The sequence below is a fragment of the Camellia sinensis genome, chromosome 4, assembly GCF_055761805.1.
Source record: "Camellia sinensis isolate YWXY chromosome 4, ASM5576180v1, whole genome shotgun sequence".
Lineage (NCBI taxonomy): Eukaryota > Viridiplantae > Streptophyta > Magnoliopsida > Ericales > Theaceae > Camellia > Camellia sinensis.
In genome coordinates this window covers 90,599,173-90,624,004 of record NC_138964.1, presented here as the reverse complement: position 1 = coordinate 90,624,004, position 24,832 = coordinate 90,599,173, and the positions used below count along the sequence as shown (strand labels likewise).

The 24,832-nt window shown below is 35.8% G+C and overlaps 1 protein-coding gene across 6 annotated transcripts in view; it reads right to left on the bottom strand.

The window, feature by feature from the left end:
• ECT5 (evolutionarily conserved C-terminal region 5) overlaps nt 1–24,177 on the bottom strand; it is a 51,990-nt gene extending 27,813 nt beyond the window's left edge. The window contains exons 1-4 of one of the 6 annotated variants that reach the window (XM_082925320.1): nt 23,807–24,127; nt 22,517–22,656; nt 22,243–22,414; nt 15,343–15,402 (exon numbers count right to left, since the gene is read on the bottom strand). Coding sequence is in view for 4 of the 6 variants with exons in the window: in XM_082925316.1 (XP_082781442.1) it covers nt 22,243–22,414; nt 22,517–22,564 (220 nt within the window). In the remaining 2 variants the exon portion in view is untranslated. Of the gene's footprint in view, nt 1–15,342; nt 15,403–22,242; nt 22,415–22,516; nt 23,277–23,806 lie in introns of all 6 variants that reach the window. The other 5 variants (XM_082925321.1, XM_082925316.1, XM_082925318.1 and 2 more) reach the window with 5 other exon arrangements.
• Between the last annotated feature and the right edge of the window lie 655 nt (nt 24,178–24,832).

Here is a 24,832-nt window from a genome sequence, read left to right as displayed (position 1 = left end):
TACAAATTCATTTTATTTTAAATTTTTATGTGAATTTGCAAATAATTTCTTTACAAAGTTTCATCCAAAAAATGTGATTAATTTGAAAATATGATGTACTGCATATTTCAACATAGATACAACATAGATACAGTTCAATTAATGTAGCTTTGATAATAAGATAAATTTCATTTGAAATTGTTTTGGGAATAGAGATAAATTTGAAATAGTTTTGAGAATAGTTTGGTAATAGAGACAAACAAATGAGTTTTCAATTTTGGGCTCTCAAAAACTATTTTGAAAATCCAAACCAAACACAAGCAAATTCTTTTCCCTATTTATTCTCTCTTTGTTTAAAGTCCATGCTTCGGTGAAGAAGCAAACGTTTACATCAGTAATATTACAGGAATTCCCACAGATTGATAAGTTTAAGAAAAACATCTCATTTCAAAACGCCTCAGACCATGTGTTCATTGGTGTTCCTCTATTTCTTTTACTGCCCTCAAGGATCAAAATTGCATTTTGGTGTATTGTTTGGGTTAGCTTTCAAATGAAAACATATAGAGAGAAAGCGGGGGTTCAGCGGTCAAAAGAGTAGCATTTAAAAACAAAAAACAAACAAAAACAATACAATAACTTCCACCAAAAAGTTCAATCATTAATGTGTCTAAATTATGCATAGCAGTCTCAGCCTTTTATCAAGGAGAAGCCAACTACTAAAAAGAGACCAACATGTGGGATATTGTGGGAGACAAGGTTTGACTTATTTGATTGCATTAGGATGTTTGAGATTGAAAACCTCTCACTTGATGAACCCAACAAAGAGACTGTTATTTACAGATAATGGAGGTATAGGCCAAGTTGATGGTGATGGTGTTAGTGACGATGACTTGGTTGAAGTTAGGTCTGCTTGAAGCCTCAAAAGGCCACAAAAGAAATTTTATTAATAAAATAAAAGAAAAATTACAAAAGTTGGTGTAGGACAAGAAGTCCACTAAAAACACAAAAGTCAACCAAAAGATTCCAAACCACGCACAACCCTTCAATCCGTACTAATCAAAAGGAATCTCCCTAAAAGAAAAAGGGACAGAAGCAAAAAAAAAGATATACAACAAATCTTATTCCATGATTTCCTCTATATGCCCAAATTTATAATAAAAAATATGTGTTCCTTCCTAAACAAATCTCTGAAAATGTCACAAAAATGACACAATCCTAAAGAACTCAAACTTTCTTATTCGTTCCAAACCTCCTACAATCAATCAAAAGCATTTGTATAAAAGAAGGAGAAGCCACCCACTCAACATCCACCATGTAAAACAATTTATGCCACGATGATAAAGTCACAAGACAATGCAAAACAACAAAAAAAAAAGAGAGAGAGAGAGAGGGTCAATTCTTTCATTATCCCCCTTTCTACACAAAATGCACCATTGAGGTAGCAAAAGTAATCAGCTCTCCTTTGAAACTAATCGTTAGAAACACTTTACTTAAAAAGACACACAAGCATTACAAATCATTTTAAAAAAAAAAAAAAATGGGAACATCAGAATTATCAATCAACTCATGAAAAAAAAAAAAAAAAAAAAAAAAAAACTAGCAAGAGAACAAACCCAAGGAATGAATAGACAATACCCTTTATCCATAGAATCCCACCTCATTATGCATGACAGGTATCACTTGGATTTTCGAAAAAACTGAAATTTTAAGAAATGGGAGCCTTTGGGAAACAAGCAATAGAAGGAACAGACACATTATGAGAGTGAGATAAACAATACAAATGTGGAAACAAATGACCAAAAGAGCTATCCCCAATCCAAGCATCCTCACAAAAACAAATATAGTCCCCGTAGTCTTTTTTTTCTAGGTGTTTTTGATGAATGTATTAGATGATATCTTATGTGTCTTATGACTAGTGTATTTTTTATGGTTTTTCATGTTGAAATAATGTTAGTTTTTCATTATTTTTTATTGTTTGTGGATAAAAATTAGCAAACAAAAATATATTTTAAAAAAAAAAAAAACTGGGTAGTATCCATGTTATGTCTATATCCTTATTTTTTTTTAAATCGTTATCTTGTGTCCATGCCTATATCTTTGTGCTTCACAATACACATCTCTTTACACAAATGGCACTAGCGTATAATTAACTAAAAATTTAATGTGAACCAATGCTTATCAAATTAATGTTAAAATTTATAAAGCACAAGTGTATACAATTTTAAATGTGCATAAAATTGCAACCAATTATGGTCAACAAAAAATTGAAAAGAAAAACAATAATAAAAATATTAACAGTAAAAAAGTGACGAACGGCTAAAATTGCATGTTCATGTTGATTTATATAAGTTGCATTTCTTTTATAGTAATTTCTTCCACATATGCGAGGTCATTTGGGAACACTAAAAAATAAAAAGCCAGCTTTTGACTAAAAAATCCAAAAAGCCCCCATGTTGTTTGTCACTAGCTAAAAAGGTCAAATGTCACATCAATTTTTTCACTCCCAAAAACCTGCTTGTTTAGCAACTTCCCAAACACATTAGCTTTTTTAGCTCCTAAAAGAAGCAAAAAGGCCACAAATTTTGACGGTAAGTGAGTGTGTTTCAGGTCTGTTAAGCTCCGTTTTAGGGGTGGTGTTGATCTTTGTTGTGTATTTTCAAATTTTGTTTGGAAGTTCTCTGGTGCTTCTGTGATGTATTCAAGTCCCATGACTTCGCCTCTAGTACATTGAGTTGCTGTCCGCCATGGCTGGTGAATGGGATATCATCCCAGTTGTCTCGCTGGCGAGTAGTCATCTGTCAGCTCCCGATGGTCAAACCGTCCGTGGGTCAATGCCTGTGTCGGGGTTCTGGTCATTGTTGGTGGGTTCGTTGGTATGACAGTGGTCTCTACGCTCATGTAAATCTGGTAGCTAAAGGAGGGTTCTGGCTATGCCACTGGTGAGTTTTACAGCTTGGTGTGGTGACCGTTATTGGTCGTCTCCGACTTGCAATGGTCATTTTCTTTCCTCTTAGCCTCTCTCTCTAGTCTAGAGCGAGAATGTTGATGTAAATGGATATGGAAATTGGGTTATGGTGTTCGGTTGTGGGTGATGCCATGGCCGTCTTCCATGGCCGTTTTCCTTTGGCTCAAGGTTTAATCTTCATTCTGGAGGGTTTCGATGAGGCAACTGTTGGTGGATGTTTTTTGTTTGTTTTGTCCAGGTTTGACGTCGGCGGGGGGTAGTCACTAGTGCTAGTTGATCTCTGGCCGAAGTTGCTTCTTCTCCGGCGAGATATTGACTTTGTTCAGGCACGGGTGTTGCTCTCACCTGGTGCTGGTTTTGGTATAGGTCCTCTAGGGATTTAAAGTTTTCAATTCATGGGGTGTTGCTTGCTGGTGGTCCGCTTGTAACGGAGCTATTGTTGTTCGCTATATGTTTCTGGTGAGGAGTAGCAGGTGGTTCGCTACTCTGGCACTGGTGGGTTTGTCCATAACTGGCCTGGGTGTTTACCACCGTAATGGCTGTTTCTCCGTCGGGCGTTCGTGGTGTTTGGTCGGTAAATGTGAGATGGAGAGTGGCTGTACGCGTGGTCCATCGCGTGTTTCAAGGGGCAATTTCCCGTCCCAATGATGTTGTTCTGATCAAGGATAGCACGTTGGTATGAGGGAGATAGATATAGGTGGTAGGTCGGCTCCTTATTTTAGGTGGCTGGCCAGCTTGGTGTATATGTAAAGTTTGTATATGTATAGTTTTGTGTTGAAGGTGGCAACGCCACGTCGGTTTTATTTGGCCATTGACGTATTCAAAACCAACTCATGGTTTTGTGCTTTTTGTTGTTCAGCCATGTTCGACTGTGGTGAGGTCATTGTACTTTTGCCCATATATCTTCCTCAAATTTCACCTATTATTTTTTGATAGTAGAAGTTATTTGGGGATAAAAAAGGTATATGGGTAATTTTTGTGTTTTATTTGTATTTAGATTTTATTTGCTTCAACCCCCCTTTTGGGGGGCGAGAATGATATTTGTTGTATTACCTGGGGTATGCCCCTTGTAAATGTGTAATTCTTTGTCCTTAATTTATGACTTACCCACCCAAAAAAACAAAAACAAAAAAAAAAGGCCACAAAAAAAACAAACCCCAAACACCAACTTAATTATGTGTTAATGCTTGAATTTTTATTATAGAGAATAATTTGGCAATTAAGGTGGAGTTTCATGAGGTTTAGAGAAGCTTAGGACCAACAAATAGGTGGAATAAAGCTAACAACACATTTGGTTCAGCATCTAGCTACCTCTTTTGAAGTGAAATTCCATGTGAAGTGTATTCTAGCACTTAGTTGCACGAAACAGCAACGGGAGAGGGAACGGGAGCAGGGCAACTTAGAAGAGTCGTAGGTTGGAAGCGCTTATATATTATTTTCATTTTTAATATTTTTAATTTATTTATATTAACTTTTTATATATATGTATGTATGTTATAAATGAGTTTAAAATTTTGTTTATATAATATTTAATTAAATACAGCATAAAAATTATTTTTTAAAAAAAGAATAGCAAATAAACAATCATTTTAAACATTAAAAAAAATAATTAGTTAGGTGGAATTTAAAAGTAATGGAAATATAAAATAATATGTGAGTATATATTATTTTTTTGAGTTGGTCAACACAATATATTAAATTAGTTTGGTGGAATATATATTTATTTGTGCAATGCACAACCAGCAAGACAGATATCATGACTCGAGGATTCAAATGGTTATTGAGTTATGATATCAACAAGATTATTCATCCTCATCAGGTATGTTGGAGACTCCTGGTATTACTAGGGAGTATGATGCATGGCTTGATGCTCAGATTTATAGATCTGAGTTTATGTTTGTACGTCGTTCGACTGTTGCAGGCGCTCTTTCCTTGAGCAGATAAACCGATTACATCATGACTCTGAGTGTTCGATTACAACTTTTGGGGAATGCTTATCAACATTCCATGGCTCAGATGCGGGATACTATTTTTGTTTATATTGAGCGTATTGCTGTGTTCGAGTCTCAAGGACTTACGGGAGACTATTTTCTTGCTTAAGGAGAGGAGTGCTTTGACTTGATGAGTACCAACTTTATCAGCTCAAATCGATGATTTACGTTCTCGCTTAAAGCATATTTCTAGAGATTTGGCGACAAAGCGAACGACTGCCGAGGCATTGATACATAGGCATATTACTGAGCTAGAGTATCCAGTTGTGGCATTTCGGCGTGACAAGTATACTAGCCTTAGAGGCCTAGAGCCTGAGGTTTCCTAGTATTGCCTTATTTTTGGCCATTATGCGGAGCAACAAGCTCAATTTGAGGGGTTTATTGACTTGGTTCCCAATCTACGTAGAGTGAGCTTGCCAGTAGGTAAGTTCAGGAGCAAGATGATTTTGCTGCTCGTGAGAGATATGAGGCCTTGACCCGTAGATTTTTACAGATGTGGAGAGTTCGAGGTGATCAATAGTTTTTTTGCATAATAGTTTTATATTCTAGTATTGTACGTGTGTCACATTGTTGTAATATAAATGCATGCTTCATTCTTATGAGTATGCCAGATTAAAACAGTTATATTTACAATTTTTGAATCCGAAGATTGGTTGGTGAAGGGAACAAGTACTTTCCCAGGAGATGTCGAGTGAAAGGCACTCTGGTCAGGAAGGTTTTCAACACTCAAAGGGGCTAGGGGGTGAGGTTACTGAACACTTCCAATATGAAAGTCAGTGACTGTCAAGTCCCTAGTCCGCCCCTAGAGGATAAGGGCATAACTGGCTAGTAATCATAGATTACCTACGGCCTCTTAGACAAATCCAAAATATTTATTAAATATCGAGGCCTGAAGCGGAAGCAAAATCATTAACAAAACAAGTCCATTAAGCTGTGCTTAAATGATAAACCAAAAACCTCCATAGAACGCATCATAACTTAATAATATTGACAATAAGTGCAAACTTCATCTTATACACATACAAGTCCAAACATAAGACTTAACAAAAAAAAATTTGACAAAAGCTTGGTTCAACACAAATCCAAGCAAACGCCTCGACACGGAGACACTCCACGTGTTGGCTTCTCAAAAAGGTGGACTCCCAAGGCAAACTCTAAGCTTGATCTCCTAAATGCTCACCTACATACATATAGGGGAAGGGGGTGAGCTAAAACCCAATGAGTAACATCAATATAAAGTTGTTAATGAATGAAGTCTAATCGCATTACAAAACATAACTTGTATTCTCAAAACGAATCATATATCGAATTCATAACAAAGCTTTTGCTTATAAACGAAATTCATTATCGAAGCGTGATAAGTGGTAACAGCCAATAGAGCAAAACAAAGGGGCCTTTCAAGCCAAAATCAAAGGGACCTTTCAGGTCTAACAAAGGGACCACTCGTGTCAAACATCAGAGATCTCTATACTTCAAACATTCAAAGGACCATGGTATTATATCCCCCAGGCAAGGCCTCACTAAAGGATGCCACGAATATATCTACAAAAAGGATCTTCATTCATGGATACAAAATAAAATTTCATGACATCATTCTTGAAACAATTTCAAACATAACTTTATAGAGACATCACTCGCAGTGGTCTCAAATGATTGCTATATCTCGGGTGTCCAACATACACAATGCACATAAACAAATTCACATTGAAATATACTTCTTATCTAATCCATTTCCTTATGTTGGTTACTAGCTTATTACTTTTTTAATGAGGCCTAAACAATGCCTAAGAATACTCGGAAGATGATGGAAACAAAAATATGCCCATGAGAGTGTTTTACAAAATATGCTGAAAACAAGTGATCGATCGAGTGATCCTTTCATCGCTCAAGCGATGAATGCAAGCTCCCAGTATTTGGTTTGCAAAACGACATTCCAAGTGATTCAAATGTAGGCTGGAGCAGTAACTTGATCGCTCGAGCAGCCTACAAAAATACTGGATGATCTCGAAGTGCGCTCGAGCGACTACTTCATCGCTCAAGAGGCCTGTGCGAATTCTGTTTTCCAAAACTGAATAATTGAGCTTCCAAACACAAATTCAATATTAGAGGGCTTGCATCGTTTATTCAAAAACATGATAACACTTGGAAAAACACAAGTTCATGATCAATTTTGAAACCATTAACTCGAAACATCATCAATTAGCAAAATTGAAACCAAAACCTTCATGCATGCAAAATTTTTCAAAGCTTTTCTCCTTTGTTCATCAAACATGAAATATATGATATAAAACCATGACAATTCTGGAAAAATGCAAAGTTTAAACTCGCATGCATGCTAGAAAGGCAAAATTCAAACCAACAATGATGAAATATAAGATATTCAAATTACATGCAAATTATTCTAATTACTCCATGAATTCAAGCCTTAGGTGGATTATCTACAAGAATTAAACTTGTAATTCTTACCTAGAGTCTTTAATTTGATGTATTCTTGCAAAATCTTGAACCACCTCCTTCAATTCTTCAAATTCTAGCTTCTCTCTCTCTAAAGTTGAGCTCTCTCTCCCCCTCTAAAACTTTCTCCAGCAATTACATAAGGATGAACTCAACTTCTCTTCTTCTAAGTTATATATTAATAGATTAGCTTAATACACTAATAGCTCATTATCTTAATTAATCAAACTTAAAGCTAATCAATCATAATTATGTCTAATTGGTTATTTATAATTATTATTAATATGAATCAAATTTTTAATTAAATTCCTATGTGATTCTATACATTAAACTAAACTGATTAAGCTAATCAATTATCGTTTTCTAAGTCATCTAAGCTTTCAATTTTTTATTCAAATATAATTCCTAACAATGTAACATTCAATTGAACACACTATGCAAACAAAATTCAAAATCACATAATTAAATAAATGCAAAGTTGATATGCATGACATGGTTGACAGAATGCTTCCCGTTCCGCCGTGCTCCTCCAAGTGACTAACCATCACCTTAGACCCGTAAGCTCCCAGGGATCATTTTTTTAGGACCTAGTGATTATGCTTGGACTTATATAACTTTTCGAAGGATCAGATTATCTTAACATTATTAATTGTGAACTTATAACTTTGGAAAGGTAATGAGCACCTTTCTTTGTTTTGTTTTTTTTGCTACTTTTGCCTCTATTGCCCCTTTTTGGGGTTTTCGCCAGCAACAGCTTTATTGTGTCATGATGCCTTTCAAAGTGTAGGGAAGGAAAAACCAAAGAGGCTAGATTGGTTAAAAAGACAAGCATTTTATTTGAAATCTTAACTACATGTAATAGTGTTTTACAACATTGAAATTGAGCAAATCAAGAAATTCCTTTCCATCCATTTCAATCAACATAAGTGCTCCTCGAACTCTCCTCAACATCTGCAGAAATCTACGAGTCAAGGCCTTGTGTCTCTCACGAGAAGCAAAATCTTGTAGCTCCTGAACCTTCCTGCTAGCAAGCTCACTCTTCGTGGTCCGGGCAACCAAGTCAATAAACCCCTCAAATCGAGCCTATCACTCCGCATATCGACCAAAAACACTATACAAGAAAACCTTCCGCTACAAGCCTCTAAGGCTAGATCCCTGCCACGCCGAAGTGCCACGACTAGATGCTCCATAGTAATACGCCCCCATAACGATGCCTCAGTAGTTGCTTGCTTTGTCACCAAATTTCCAGAAATACGCTCTAGGCAGGAACATAAATCATCAATCTGAGCTAATAAAGCAAATACTCGTCAAGTCAAAGCACTTCTCTCCTCGAGCAAGGAAGCAATCTCTAACTCAAGTCCCCGAGACTCCAACACAGCAATACGTTCAACATAAACAAAAATAGTATACCGCATCTAAGCCATGGAACGGTGATAAGCATTCCTTGAAAGCTATAATTGAACACATAAAGTCCTGACGTAATCGGTATATCCGTTCAAGGAAAGAGCACCTACAAAACTGAATGACATAAAAATATAAACTCAAATGTAGAAATCTGAGCATCAAGCCATGCATAATACTCCCTAGTAATAATCAGAGTCTCTAACATACTTGACGAAGATTAATAATCTCGTCGATATCATGCCTCAAAAGCCATCTGAATCCTCAAGTCATCACACTGAGGGCCAAACTCAAAACAAAATCAGTCGCCAGGAATAACCTGGTGGTGATCGAATTAGCGAAGAACTCGCCTACCAAAGTACGGAACCACTCCAACAAAACCCACCAATGGAATGAAAGGCCAGTCCCTAGTCCTCACACTAACTAGGCCCAAAGGAAACAAGCCCAAGTAGCAACAAGACTATCAAGAATAACACTATCAAGGAGGAGTCAATCATCGATGCCTCTCAGCCATATGTGCTATAAGATCTATACGAAACCACATGTAATGACGAGGTCTACACACAATAGGGTGGCTCACCAGCCAATGATGAAGTAACTCGACACAACCAGTAAATGGGGCATATGGATCAAAGTACACCATCAACAAGGCTATGTAAGTCTCAACCATCATTGGAGTTAGCGAGTGGCCGAGTCTCATCCTGCGCACAAATATCCCAACTCGGCCATCAAGTCAACCATTTACACGTGGTAATAATAATTCTACCACCAAAACAAAGCCAAGAATCTCGTTACTCCTCTCCCTCCAAGGAGCTAGCCCCCTCATGAAAATCACTAGCATAGACATCAGGTCTGGTTTCAGCAGCAAATCAATCCAAAAAATAATCCACATCAAATACTATCTCACCAACACCGATACAATGACAAAGGGCGTCCCTTCTAATCCCAAAAAGATTAGAAAGCCTACTAAAATACCCAGATGAGACCAAAGGATCTATAATATGCTCCAAAGAAGATCCCATCTGCAAAAGATCCTATCTGCAGAAGACCCTGGTACTGATCAAGCGTCAGAGTTAGCTCGCATCAGCCAAATCGAAAAACACTCACATCTGGATGCCAGTAAACCCCAACAGCACTAACAAAACCACAAGTAGTGGGCACTCGTAACAAAGAACCCCAGATAACCAAAAAATTGTCTAAAGCAACGAGACAATCTCCAATGAGCTTTTAACAAGTCCAACACTAGTCAAGCTTGAGTAGCTTGGTTCGCTTAACACCCCTACTGACGAGGTCCCATCAAGACAAGACAACATATGGTGATGGAAGAATAAAGGATAGTAAAGAAGTGGATATAATAATGGTTTGATAGATGTAGGAAGAAGGCAATCACGAGGATTAAATCAGAAAAATAGATCGAAATTGGGCTCTTAAGAGAACTGTTCAACTATGTCGAACGGCTATTAAGAGAACTGTTCAACTATGTAATTGATTGCAAAACCAAAAATTATGGAGAATTAATCTAAAAAAAAAAAATCAAAAGTTTTGAGAAGAATAATAGAGAGAAGAAGAACGCAAGAGTCAAAACCTTAATCTCACAAAAAATGGCCATAACCTTATACTCAATATCAATATTCCAAAGCTAACCTAAAACTATTGTATAAAGCAATATATATAGGCAAAATAGAAGAACCTAAATCAAGTTACCGAAAATAGAACACTAACCTGATAGAACTCTAAATTAAATTAAACCTCACAAATAAATAAAATTTAAAAATGTTTAATTTCTCTTTAATCCAACTCATTTTCGTTCCCCATAAAGAAGCTTTACAACTTTTTGAAATCTTGCACGTAGTGTTGCAATAAAAGAGTCAAGACACAAAGGTTAAAGGGTATGCATAGCATAGGAGGTCGTTTGGGTTTACAAGGTTAATTTTTATATATTTTTCACAGAAGTAAAAGTAAGATTCAATAAAGATCAACGAATAATAGAATCTCCTAAACAATTTGTTTAAAGGGTTAACTGGAGATGAGGTATTGCCATTGAAAGGTAAAACATAAGAAATGCTAAATTCTAATGTAATGAGGATAAAATTAAATAATAAAAAAGTAAAATTTCAAGTATTTATAAAAGGAAATGCATCTATAATAACAAAAAATAAATAAAAATAAGTCACTTAACTATGAGGTTATTTGGGATGTCCTAAATAAGTGCACTTTTTGTCTTTTTAGACTAAAAAGTTGAGGTTGAAAATATAAATGTTTGGGTTAACTTTTGAACTTTTCATGGAAAAATGTGTATTAAAAAATTGTATAAATTAATGTGTAGGGAAAAATTAGTATTGGGAGTTGTGCAGCTGTAATTGTTGACTTTTGGTGAATAATGATAACTTTTTAACTTTTTGAGTAACTTTTTGGCTTTTTGACTTTTTTGAGACTTCCCAAACTTGGCCTATGTATGTTTTAAATTCACTTATCTAACTCTAGTCTTATCATTTCTACTTTCTCTAATAAAATTAAGGGTGTGTTTGGTTTGTGTTTGTAAAGTAGTTTTTGAGATAAAAAGTACGAAAACTTATTTGGTTTGCCTTTTTTCAGAAATAGTTTTAGAAAATTGTTTTGGGGAGAGAGTTTTAAAAAAAGTGATTGATTTGATGTGTATGAGAGAGAGAGTGATTTTGGAAAGTAGGTAACCAAACAAAATTTTGAGATTTTTTTTGGAAAAATTTGTTTGGTTTGATTACTCTTGAAAATTTGTTTATAGAGAATTTTTCCCAAAAAATTTTCTGAAAAACAAACCAAACAAGCCCTAAGCTTTTTGTTTGTTCTATAATCTCTTTTCTTTTAACAAAAGAGCCCCCCAAAAAATAAAAAATAGCTCTTACTAAATATTTCTAATGAGACAACTCATTGTTTTAGAATGTTTCAGTGTTTTGGTGAGATTTAGTACGTTTCATTATGGCTCAATGAAAATACTAGAATGTTGGTTTTCCACTAAAGTTTCATGTTGATTTTCTCGAAAATAAAAATATCTCAACCATTTCGATAGAAACTAAACGAAATTTTTTTCCTTGTCCACTGTCAATGTATCACCCTAGAGTTAAGTTTGGATGGCAAGAATCTCACGGGGGAATGGCAGGTTTCCATTATTCCACCATTTGGATTAGGCACGTAAAGAAATTATATATCTAATCCAAATTCAATCTGAATCTGATCCAAAAAATCAGAATTCTTTAATGAATATGCTATAATCCAATAAAATCCGAATCCAATTGATCCAATTATTGACAGATCAGAGTTAATATGATCCAACCCGGTCTGATTTTCATACTTTAATGTTATATGTACATATAGAACTATTATATTTCAAAAGTAATGGCCAACAATAACCAAAAAATTAAGAAAGTGAAATTCGAATAAGAGTATACAACATTCAGATTTGGATGATCTCTTATTGGAGTTGTCATAATCAAATCGGGTTCAAATTCGGATTGTTTTATAATCGAATTAGATTGGATCCGGTTCAAATATGATCCGTTGACAAGCTTGATTTCGATAATATTGGAATGGGAATATGATTCTTGACTTCTCAATCCATACATACTCAGTTTCCTAGACTAAGGAAGAATTTGATTCCCTCACTTGGAATGAGATTCCTATAAATGAGATATACCTATTCCTAGTCTTTGATTCATGTCATCCAAAGACAACCTTCTTGTTGCCTATCCAATTTGTTTGAGCATTTTAGCACTCTATTTGTTGCTTTGCTTCATAATTGGGAGAATTCCAAATCTCCATGGAAATTTATCTCTCAAGGTGTATCTTATTTCTCTCGATTTGTTTGTTTGTTTGTTTGTTTGTTTGTTTCGATTTGGGTTTGGATTATCTCAAGTTGGCCATCTCAACTTGAGAGTGTTTCTGCTTGGTAGGCCCATTTAGGGGCCGATCTCAATGATCCGAACCATTCACTTTTTAGTACTTGTTGAATAGAATATTCATGCAAAAAATTACGATAATCGGACATCGGTAGCTATATGTTTGAATCACATTTGTATTAAAACAGATGAATGGCTACTCCTGATATTATAATTGTTGTCCATTTTTTGAAACAAATATGATTCAAACATATTTCACTAAAGTCAACCCCAAAATGGGCAAACCAAGCCCAAACACTCTCAAGTTGGATGGCCAACTTGAGAGAATCCAATCCCATTCATTTTGGAGAGGATGTATAGAGGGGTGAGAATTCATTTGATCATTTATTTCCCCAATTGTATAGTTCAATTTTTTAAAAAACTTGAATGATCGTAAAGTTGTTGAGCTCATTTCTTTGTTATCTATTCTTAACTACGAGAATAGTTGTTATAGGTAAAGATTTTGAACTGCTCATTCTTCTTAGATATTTTCTTGTAAATTTTTCTTCGATAAGATTATTGATGATTCAGATGTACCATTGTTTGAACCTCAAAATATGATTTGGAGAGCAAATGTACCACTTATAGTAAGGGGGTGTGTGTGTTTAGTGTGATAAAGCCATGGGGTTGAACTCCATGTCCAATGGAACAAATAGTCCAACGTTTGGTTAGAAAAGTAAAGGTCAAACTAACAGTCCCCCATATGTGGCATAACTCAATCCCATTGGGTAACCTCAAGATTAGCTAGTTAAATGACGAAATTGACCCTCAAGTATAAAATAGTTCTTTCTTTCATTTTTTTAAACATGTTGAATTTTTTTTAAACATGTATAAATTAATCTCGTGATATATAATGTCTTCCCTTTTTAAACATGTATAAATTAATCTCATGATATATAATGTCTTCCCTTTTTTATTTTTTATTTTTTATTTTTTATTTTTTATTTTTTATTTTTTATTAGCAAAATAATAAAAGAAAATATACTTCTAATGTTCAAAATAAAGACAATATACAACATCTCTTTTCTTCATTTTTTCTTACAAAAATATTTAAACACAAACTTTTTTAAACATGTGTAAATTAATCTCATAATATATAATGGTCTTCTCTTTTTTTTTCTTTTTTTTTTTTCCCTATTTTGTATTAGCAAAATTATAAATGAAAATATAATTCTAATGTTGTATTTAAATAAAATTAAAAGTTGTCTTAATAAAACAAAATATACTTCAAATTCATCATTTGCCATTGTAAACAATTCAAAAGACAAAATGGTTTTTTGAGAAGTTATCATTCTATATAATTTCCTAATCAAACATGAGATTCACTAAAATAGTCATTTCCAAACATCTAATCCCATGACAAAACAAACATTGTATACACATAATTTCCAACCAAATAATCCAGGAACTATACCAAGGCTAACAATCCATTGCATTGCAATTCTCCTTTATCCAGACCATCCAAACAAACATGGTCTAAATCTTTTTGCATGGAGAAAAAACTCGTAAGAAACTCACCATAAACATATTTCAAATTAGAAGACCCAATTGCTATTTATGTCCATAGCGGTATGTTATGTCCAGGATAGAGGAGAAAAGCATTGATCATCTATTTTCGCTTTGTCTTATGGCTTTCGCTTTTTGGCGGATAGTATCTAGATTGGCAACGATGGATTGGGGCAATACTTACTTTGTGTTTTTAGATGTTAGTGATCAACTTCAGGTCATGTTTGTTTATCAGCATGGGAGGGGGATTGGATTGCTATGACTGGGGGTCCCAACCACAACTTATTTGGTAATGCTTGAGGAGGGGGAATTGATAGTGCGAGGGGCTTAGTAATCCCCCTCAGAGGGGGATTAACTTGGCTGAGTTTTGGATGCGATTAGGAAAATAGTAAGCGGATTTAATCTATTTTATATAAAAAATTTATTTTTTTTACCAAGTGCACCTGTGGGTCCCACCCACAGCTTATTTGGTAATGCTTTGGGAGGGGGAATTGATAGTGCGAGGGGCTTAGTAATGCCCCTCAGTAGGGGGATCCCCAAACTTGGTAATGGCAGGACCCTCGTGCACTAGGACTGCCCTTTTTAGTGACTGGAGAGTTGAATGTGATTTGTATTTGTGTTATATTTTCTCTTTCCTTTTCTTTTCTTTGAGGACTTCTTGTCCTCCTACGTACCTCTCTTTATCTTCTCTTCTAGTCTTAATAAAACTTCTCTGCTGCTAATCAAAAAAAAATATAGATGTATTTGTAATATAAAAAAATGGAGAAATGATATTATTTTCATATATACATATAAAATATATTGATGTGTCCATGCCATGTAGTCTCGATTTTCAAGTGGTGTACCTCAATATCCGTGCTACTGACACACACACTACTTGAAGATAGGTAATGAAGTGTGCAGATGTTCTTATTATTAAGTTGCTTCAACCCATTAGCTCTTGTTTTATTTAAGCAATATTAAATACAAATCTTACACACAAAAATTATAAAAAAATTATACTATGGTATGATCTTACACCTGTGAATGAACACACACTACATACTTGAATGGTGACCATGAAAGTCACCATGAAACTTCAAATTTGAAGCTGGTTTACCTACTAGCTAGCTGCATGTGATATTTAATCACAAACCTGGACAATACTCTGAAAAGTTCCAGAATTAATTGCAGTTCCACGAAACTAAGGTATGATCTGAAGTCAATAATCAAAAACTTTACATCACTACATAATAAAGGGTCCAAAAAGCAGTGCAAATCATCGCACCTATGTACAAACTATTCAAAAGATAAAAAGGAACTAGTTCTGTAATTCTGGATGAGCATACCAGTTTTTCCAACTACAGCAAGCTACAAACTTGGTTTAATGATTACCAGAATCTAATTTTGTATCATAAAATGAGTGAATAGAAGATTTTGCATGGCCATTAAACCCAAAAAGCTTTGCATGCCATCTACAAAATCTCAGAACTGCATTAAGCTATTTGCATGCTGCATTAAAAAGTACCCCAACATTGTAGGTGTTTGAGAAATTGCTATTTTAGTAGGCTATTTTAGTAAGCTAAAATTTTTGTGTTTGGGAAGATGATTGGATTTTTTTGTAGTTGGATGTGATGTTTGTGAAAGTGAAATAATTATAGATTTAATGTGACATTTTATCTTATTAGCTATTTTAGCCTATTTTGTCATTTTGTAAATTTTAACCAAAAAAATATCCTAAATCTAAGTTGCCAAACCACCCCATTGTAAGTTTTTGTATCAACTTGTACATTCAATGTATTCTTTACAAAGTGCACAACTGGTTTATATAGCCCTAAGACAAGACTAAAATGGAAAATAGAATATCTATACAATCAAAGGAAAATATCTACACAATTGAAGGAATATCTAATATAGAAGATATATGGAATATATATTAATATATCCTCACACCCCCGCTCAAGCTCAAGGTGTTTTAGCATAAAACACTAAGAGTTTGTCAAGAAGAAACCAAAACCGAACAGTGGCGTGAATCTTGGTAAAAAAATCAACAAGTTGCAAAGCCGAAGTGACAAAAGGAAGCAAGATAGAGCCAAACTGCAGATGCTAATGAACGAAGTAACAATCAATATCAATGTGCTTCGTCCATTCATGAAAGACAGTGTTATGGGCAATCTAAATAGCACTTCAGTTGTCATAATATAGAGAGGTAGAAGAGGATTGAGGAATGCCCAAATCAGACAAGAGACAACTAAGCCAAAAGACAATCTCAGCAGCAGCATGAATCATAGCATAGTACTCAGCTTCGACAATAGAGTGAGCAACAACAGTTTGTTTCTTGCCCTTCCAACAGATTAAGGAATCGTCAAGAAATCTACAGAAACCAAAAGTGGACTTGCTATCATTAATATCACTAGCCCAATCAAAATCAGCATAAGCCACCAAATCCAAAGAGGAATAGAAGATAACAGTAAGCCCTAAAATATAGTATCACGGAGGTAGCGAAGACTCCGAACCAAAGCAGCTCAATGTGTAGAATAAGGAGTAGAAACAAACTAGCTAATCACACGAGTAGCATAATCAAGATAGAGGCAAATGACAGTTAGGTAAACCAAGCAACCCACCAGCTCTCAATATAAAGTAGGATCATCCAGAAGAATACCATCAATAGTGTTAAGCTTCACATTAAGCTCGATGGGAGTATCAAAAAAACTGGCACAGTGAAAAACTTCATTGGCATACTTGGCTTGAGAGAAAAAATACCCCTTAGGAGAATAGGCAACCTCAATAACAAAAAAATACCGCAAATGGCCCAAATCCTTCATTTCAAAGGTGCGAAAAAAATGTGGCATGAACTCAGAGATAGCAGAAGAGTTAGAGCAGTGATGCTCATATCATCCACATAATGTAACAGGGCAACAAAAGCAGCAAAGGTATGAAGGAGAAACAAAGTAGAAACCTGGGCACAAAGATGAAACCCAAACTGAGTAATAGCCGTCTGAAAGCAATCATACCAAGTACGAGGAGATTGCTTCAAACTATACAGAGCACACCAAAGACAACAAACTTGTCTACAGAAGTGGAAAGGCCTGAGGGAGGACGCATGTAAACCTCCTCAGTAAGATAAAGCTTTCTTAACAACCATCTGATAGAGGCCAATGACGAACAGCCGCGACAGAAATCAAAGTACGAAAAGTAGTCATGTTGGAAACAGGGGCAGGGGCAAAAGTCTCATAATCAATACCATACTCCTGTTAGAAACCTTTGGCAACTACACGAGCTTTGTAGAGCTCGGGAGAACCATCATAATGAGTCTTGACTAAACCCATTTGCAACCAACCAGATTCTTGCTAGCAGCAGCCTTCTGCAATACGAACAACTCATCCTCCATAGCTCGAACCCAATTAGAATCTTGACAAGCCTTCTTGTAAGATCGTGGTTCTGAAAAAGAATGAATAGCAAACAAGAAGGTTCAATATGAAGAAAAACATGTTTTAGCAAAATTAAATTTGACTATATGTTTACAATAGCAAAGGGGATACCAATGGTCATCAAGATCAGTGTCATCAAAAGCAGGAGGATCAACAACAAGGGAAGAGACAACCAGTAGCAGGGAAGCTTTACAACGAGAATGAACTAACAACAGAGTAAGAGAAGGAACAAAAGGAGAATGGAAAACAGACTCATAGGGAATAGTAGAAATGTACTCAGCAGAAGGGGTGTGTAGGAGGAGAAGAGGGAACAAGCTCATGGGGAACAACAGAGATGTACTCATTAGGAAGGACCTCAGAAGGAAATGGATCAATGCGAACCAAATCCTTTTTGAAAACCGGGGCTATGATAGGAAGCTGAAAGTAAGACCTTCGAGAAGACAATATGGCAAGAGACATAAAGGCGACGGGAAACAGGATCGTAATAGCTATAGCCATTCTGAATAAGAATGTAACCCAAAAAGATACACAGGGCAAACCGGGCACTAAGTTTGATGTTATGTTTACGGGAACGATGAACAAAACAAGAAGACCCAAGTAATTGGAAAGTTAAGAAAATAGAGCCTCATAAGGAGAACGACCAGAAAGAACGAAGGTAGGCATACAGTTGAGAAGAAAAGCAGCAGTAAGAACTGGCACACCCCAAAACGGAGCCAGAACAAAGGCAAAGAGGGTCAGCTCGATTATTTTCGGCGGATGTATTAGTACAGGAAATTTGGTGGCTAAATACTCATATAACTCAATTTTAAAATATTTTCCACCCAAGTCAGACCGTAACAATTTAATTGCAGACCAAAACAATGTAGTGATCATAAACTTAAATATATGGTATATTTTGTAGAAGTTAGATTTATGAGTCATAAGATAAATCCAATTATAGCAGTCTAATCATCAACAAAAGACACATAGTAAGCAGAACCCCTTTTAGTGAAAACAGGAGATCCGCAGACATCAGTATACACAAGAGAAAATGGGATAACAAAAATATAAGTACTTTTATTAAAAGGTAATGCAGTCATTTTGACAAGTTTACACCCCCACATTCGATAATTTGACTAGGAGAAACTATGGCTAACAATCCTGATTGAGTTAACGACCGTAAACATTAATAGACAAATGACCTAATCTAGAGTGCCACAAATAAAAAGGACTCAACTGAGAATCTAATTGAAAAGAGGAAAAAGAAACCGGAGAGGTAGTTATATGTAGATGCAAGCTCTCCACCACATAGAGATCTCCAACACTATGATCGATCTCAATCTGCTTCTTGGACATCCGATCATACGCACAACAGATGGAAGAAGAAAAGATATCATCAAAACCGAAAGCATCAAGCTGACTAATAATAACAAACTGGCAGATAATTGAAGTACATAAAAGACAGAAGGGATGGCAGAAGGCAGTACAAACCCAATAGATAAAACAAACATATCAAACCCATTGGCAACATTAACAGCAACTAGAAAGGAAGGGGGAATACAGTTATGAAGTAAGGAGAGATGGAAAGTCATATGATGAGAAACACTAAAGTCAGATATCCAAACTGAATGAGAGATATCTAAAGAATCAAGCAAACTTGAATGAAGAAAGGTAATAGTGGACGCAAACGAGGATGGCTGGAAGGTGGACAATATATGCTGAAACTAAGCAATCTAAACACTTAAGGTAGCCAAGCTAGGATCAAGAGCCAGAGCAGATGCAGTATAAGCAACTGGAGGCTGAAAATTACTCAAAGGAGCTTTGAACTAAGACTACTAAGTAGAAGCAGGCGGACGTCCCTTCTTAGGATAGTTGTACTTCCAAGGGCCCCTTTGATGATAGAAAGCACACTGATCCGAGGCCAGGGGCCCTTTCTTGGGATCAACAGATATCTAGAATTGATTAGGAGAGGGGGTTGATAACAGTGAAAACTGAATAAAAGCTAGGAAGACAGATGAAGATGGAACCTAACTAGCTGTCTTGAGACAGATTTCCTTGGAGAGAAGCTCACGAACTATAGCATCCACAGAAGGAAGAGAAGAACGGTGAAGAACACCACCCCGAATAGCCTCATACAAAGGAGAAAGAGCCATTAAGAACTGCACCAAACAACCTTCCTCTCCAAACTGCAAATAATCATCAAGTATCTTAAGGCTAGATGATTCCATAAGGGCCAACTGAACCTAGACCCCTGTCATCTCAATGTAGAAATCCTGAATAGACTAATCCCGCTAACGAGCAGCCTGAATAGCGAATTCCAATTCATAATGTTTGGCAAAATTAGACTGCTGCTACATACCCAGTAAAAAATCCCATCTCTTTTTTTTTTTTTAGGTAGGTAAGTCATAAAATAGAATGTACACATTCATGAGGGGCATACCCCAGGCAATACAAACAACACACCCCCCCCCCCCCTTCCCCAACCCCACCCCACCCCAAAAAAAAAAAAAAAAAAAAAAAAAAAAGGAAGGAATGAAGCTAATACAAAAATAACTAGCTATAACAAACCCCCGCAATTGCAAGGGACCAACAGAAAATCACAAATATAACCCAAATTTGCCCATATATCCTTTTTATACCCAAGTTACCCCACCATCAAAGATAATAGATGGGAACTTAGAGAACATATATGGGCAAGTAAACAAAATAAATCCACATAAAACACATAATCTCGTAACAGAGACACGTACTAAGACAAAAATAAAAAAGCCTAAAACAACCACCAAGACCAATCAAAATATGATAATCACCTCCACAAGCTCCCAGTCTCTACCACGGATGAAACATGGAGTCCAATAAGCATCACATACCTCTTTGGCAATGCTGTATTTGGAAAAGATCATTCCGATATGGTCTTAAACCAAGTTGTGAAACCAGGTTAGAACTTATGCATTATCACAATCTCAAGTGCCACAAGTAGCTAGATATCCATCTTTTCTTGGGTTTGATGGACGAGAAACAAAATCATAAATATATTCCCATTTTTTCGTCTAAGAAGAAAATTCTTCGTAACACTTGGCCAACAGGCATAGTTGGCACCGGTAAGTTTGCATTTGATGGCCAAAATTTTATCATCCAACATGATGAATGGACTATCAAGAACAAGATAGTAATCCTAACAAGAACACAAACAAGGATATAAATGCAAATAGGTAAATAAGAACAGTGTTGCCAAGTGAATAACAACACTGACCAAAAGATAATACCTCAAATGGGTAAATAACCAAACCCAAACCCGACTCCTAGAGAGGTCTTGGACCAGAACGAGAGAGAGAGAGAGGGGGGGTTGCAAGAGCCAGAGAGAGACCAACGAACTAGAGAAGTGCGATTAAATGTGCCTGTTTGGCAGAAATTATTTACAGCTTATTTCAGCTTTCAGCTTAATTTAAACTATTTTGATGTGTTTGGTTTAGCTTATAGCTTTGTGGAAGTCAGAAATCAGCTTATTCTTTGAGTGGGGCAGGAGATGCTTTAAGAATAAGCTGGAAATCAGCTTAAGCTGAAAGTTATAAGCTATAAGCTGTTTAGGCATAAGCTATAAGCACTTTCCCACAGCTCTACCAAACAGGGCTAATGACCAGATGAACTAGAGGAGATAGGTAACGAAGTCAACCTATGGAGACAAGGCCAGAAATCTCGCAAACCAAAGAGAGAGATCGCGAACCAAACTGAACCAAGGAGATCGATCTCAACCCAATGACTTGCGATTCTGGTGACAGCAGATCGCAATTCCAACAATCACCCAACAAAGCCCAAATCAAAAAAATGGAATAAAAAAGGCCTACAACACTCTTCAATTGACAGTGTAGGGTTTCACAACCACCTCTGATACCATGTAAGTTTCAGTATCAACTTGTATATTCAATGTATTCTTACAAAGTACAAAACTGAATTATATAGCCATAAGACAAGACTAAAAAGGAAAATATAATATCTACACAATCAAAGGAGAATATCTACACAATCAAAGGAATATCTATAATCATACATGCCTAATATAAAAGATATACAGAATATATACTAATATATTCTCACAATAATTAAGTATACTAGCAAATCCATTCAGATCCCCCGTGATATTTCTGGTATTAAATTAAGATCTTATCAATGTAAGAAACCGCAAAAATTGTTCAATTTATTTTCAATTGCAAAATGCAATATGGTGAACTTAGGAGATCTCAACCCAACTAGATGAACATAAACTATCTCAAACAATGACATGGGAGTGTAGCACTGCCATGTATTTTGTTTGCCAACCAACTACAAATTCGATGGTTCATCTTCCTAGAACGATAATTTCACTTAGAACCTTGAGCGTTGTTCTTGGAAAGCGCAATACAAACACAGTGAAGTGTGGCCTCAGAAGTGAATATGTTTGATGGTTAAGTTCAAGTATTACAAAAATATCTTCTCTGAATTTTTATTTTTATTTTTATTTTTTTAATAGAAAAATATCTTAGCTGAATATTGGCCCATCAAAAAAAAAAAGGCAGTGGAAAAACAGCATGCATGTTCTCATCTCAATGCTCAGTTCAGGCTGGTCCACCATCAAAGCATGCCAAACAATCCCATGTGTAAAAACTAACCTTTATAGTAAATGGCCTGCGCCTGAGGAGCATAGATATTAGATGGGTAGAGATGGTGATCTCCACATGAACCAAGAGGTCCCAATTGATCAGCAATGTCCTTTGAATGACCAATTCCAGCATCCTTAGAAGCATTAGGAGAAACTGACCTCTCATCTTTCGCTGAAAGAGGCTGATAACAGAATCCGAAAAGAATTGTTATTATCAAAATACATTTTATTTAAACTCAGCCAAAAACAGAGAGTTAGTTGAAAGGAAATGGATCTGCAACTACCTGTTCCTTCATTTTGTCTGGCTCCAAAGGTATCCCTTCTGCATCCATGATCAGTATGCTAAGTGGCTTAGTAGAGTCCTAAATTCGGGGATATGAAAACTTGAAGCAATGAATATGAGCACAAATCCACAAGTGCACACCTATGCACACATAATATACAAAGAACATGAATATATTTAGAAGCAATTAGCAGCCACATATACACTTTAAAGCTCAGTGTCATCTCGATTATGAACTACAATGTGTGAAACAGAACGAGCAAAACCCATAAACAAGACAACATAAAATAGTCAGCCAAATATTTGATAGAAACGAAAATTAAACCAAACATACATGCACATGTAAATGACAACAGATGAAGAACAAAGCTTAGATTGTATCGACCAATGACTCAAATGATATAACAAAGCAGAAAAGCATTTGCCCATAGAAATTGAGGAACTTTAATTATGGGGAATAGAAAGGCATAGGAGGAATAATTGAGTTGAAGATTTGGTAATCTATTTTAGTATTATTTTATTTTAGGAATTCTTGGCTTGGTTCTATTAATAATGACATTTTTGGTAACTCTTAATTAGGGTATGGTTGACTATAAATAGGCCTTTATGTCATGGTTTAGGAATTTTGACTCGGCTATTGAATTGAAATTACTCCCCATTTCTCCCATCTGTTCTTCTTCCCTCACTTCTCTCTTTGGTCCAACACTATTCACTTTCCAGCACTGGAAAATTCATTGAGCTTCAAGGAACCACCAAAAAAACTAAAATGAGGTGCAAAAAAATTAGTCATCGTGTATATGCCACAAAGTAGGAACAACACAATAAAACATACCCTTAAAATTGAAATGGATTGAGGCTTACATCAAAGAAAATGTCTATAGAGAAAATTAATTGAAATCCTGTAATGATTTAGAAAATTTGAACTTTTATTTATTATATTGAAGGCCCAAACTATTTAATTAATTCTAATTTATTTATTTTCTTAGTAATCAACCATGTCTTTCCGCTCCAGTTTGAGATTGGAAAGATTGATGACTGTCTGGGCCAGGTAGTTTTTCTATGTTAAATGGTTGTGTTTGAATATTAAATTACTAGCGGTTGGCACACGCATCGCGTGCAATTCAAATACGTAAGAACAAAACAGAAAAGTATTACATCTTATGTGTCAATTAAGTGGCAAATTAAACACTAGAACCAGGGTTACCAGAAATCATAGCGATTTGCGATGTGAATCGCACGATCCCAATCGCTGGAACGTAGATTTCGATGAACAATCAAAAAAGTTACTTACAGGTCACAACGATGACAATTTCCGGCCATCTATTTGTTGATTTCGTCGTCGGTTTGTCGTCGTCATTGTCCACCATAATCCAAGCCCTAGACCATTGATTACCAACGAAACCTAATAGATTTCATCGTCTTTTGCTCTTCCTCATCTCCTCGTCGCCGCACTAAATCGAAACCCTAGTTCATCGATATAGGAACCAAACAAATTTTATTTGGTCTCTCTGCGTTTATCACAAATTGAAACGGTCGTATTTGAGAATTTTGTCGGTTTTGTTCCTGTGTGATGTACACCCAGTTTACACCTATATTTTACCGACCCTTCTCCGCATGCACTGGCAAATCGGAACCAGTTATGAAGTGACATATATACGAGTGTGTTTGGTGCTCCTTCTAAAACAGATAACTTATAGATTATATCTTTAATTAGAAGTTGTTGATTTGTTTAATATAAATTTTAGATCATAGATTTAATATAAAAATAAAAATTTGTGTACTCTACATAATTAGACTCTTTTATAAGCGAGCCCTAGGTACGATTTGGGTGTAAGCGAGCCCACTTGTTTGGCCGTCCCTTTTGAGGTCCATCAATGTCACTGATCAGTAAAATAACCGGGAGGTGGGCATGCATAGGTGATAAGGTCTGCAAAATAGCAAAAAGGGGAGTTCTGAATAGTCCGGTATTCAATCCTTGTGGTTGGGTAGAAGGATCTCTTTGGGGGATTCTAGATGTCCAGTCTAACTACTAATTCATAGAACTTTATTGTAATATTGTATGTTATGTTACCCAATTTGTTCTGTGTATAGTTGATTGGTTAATAAAAGAAATGGGGGTGTGTGTGTTTTTACTGGGCATTCCAAGCTCATGGCGTGCCATGCCAGGTGGTGAAGATTATTTGAAGGAAAATAAGATATAAGTGTTAGAGTTATGGTTCATATGAAGACTTAGACTCGTAGTTTTTTTTTTTTCTCCTTTTGACTTTTGGTTTGGCAATGTTTTGATAATCCTATAATGGAACATAAACGAATTATA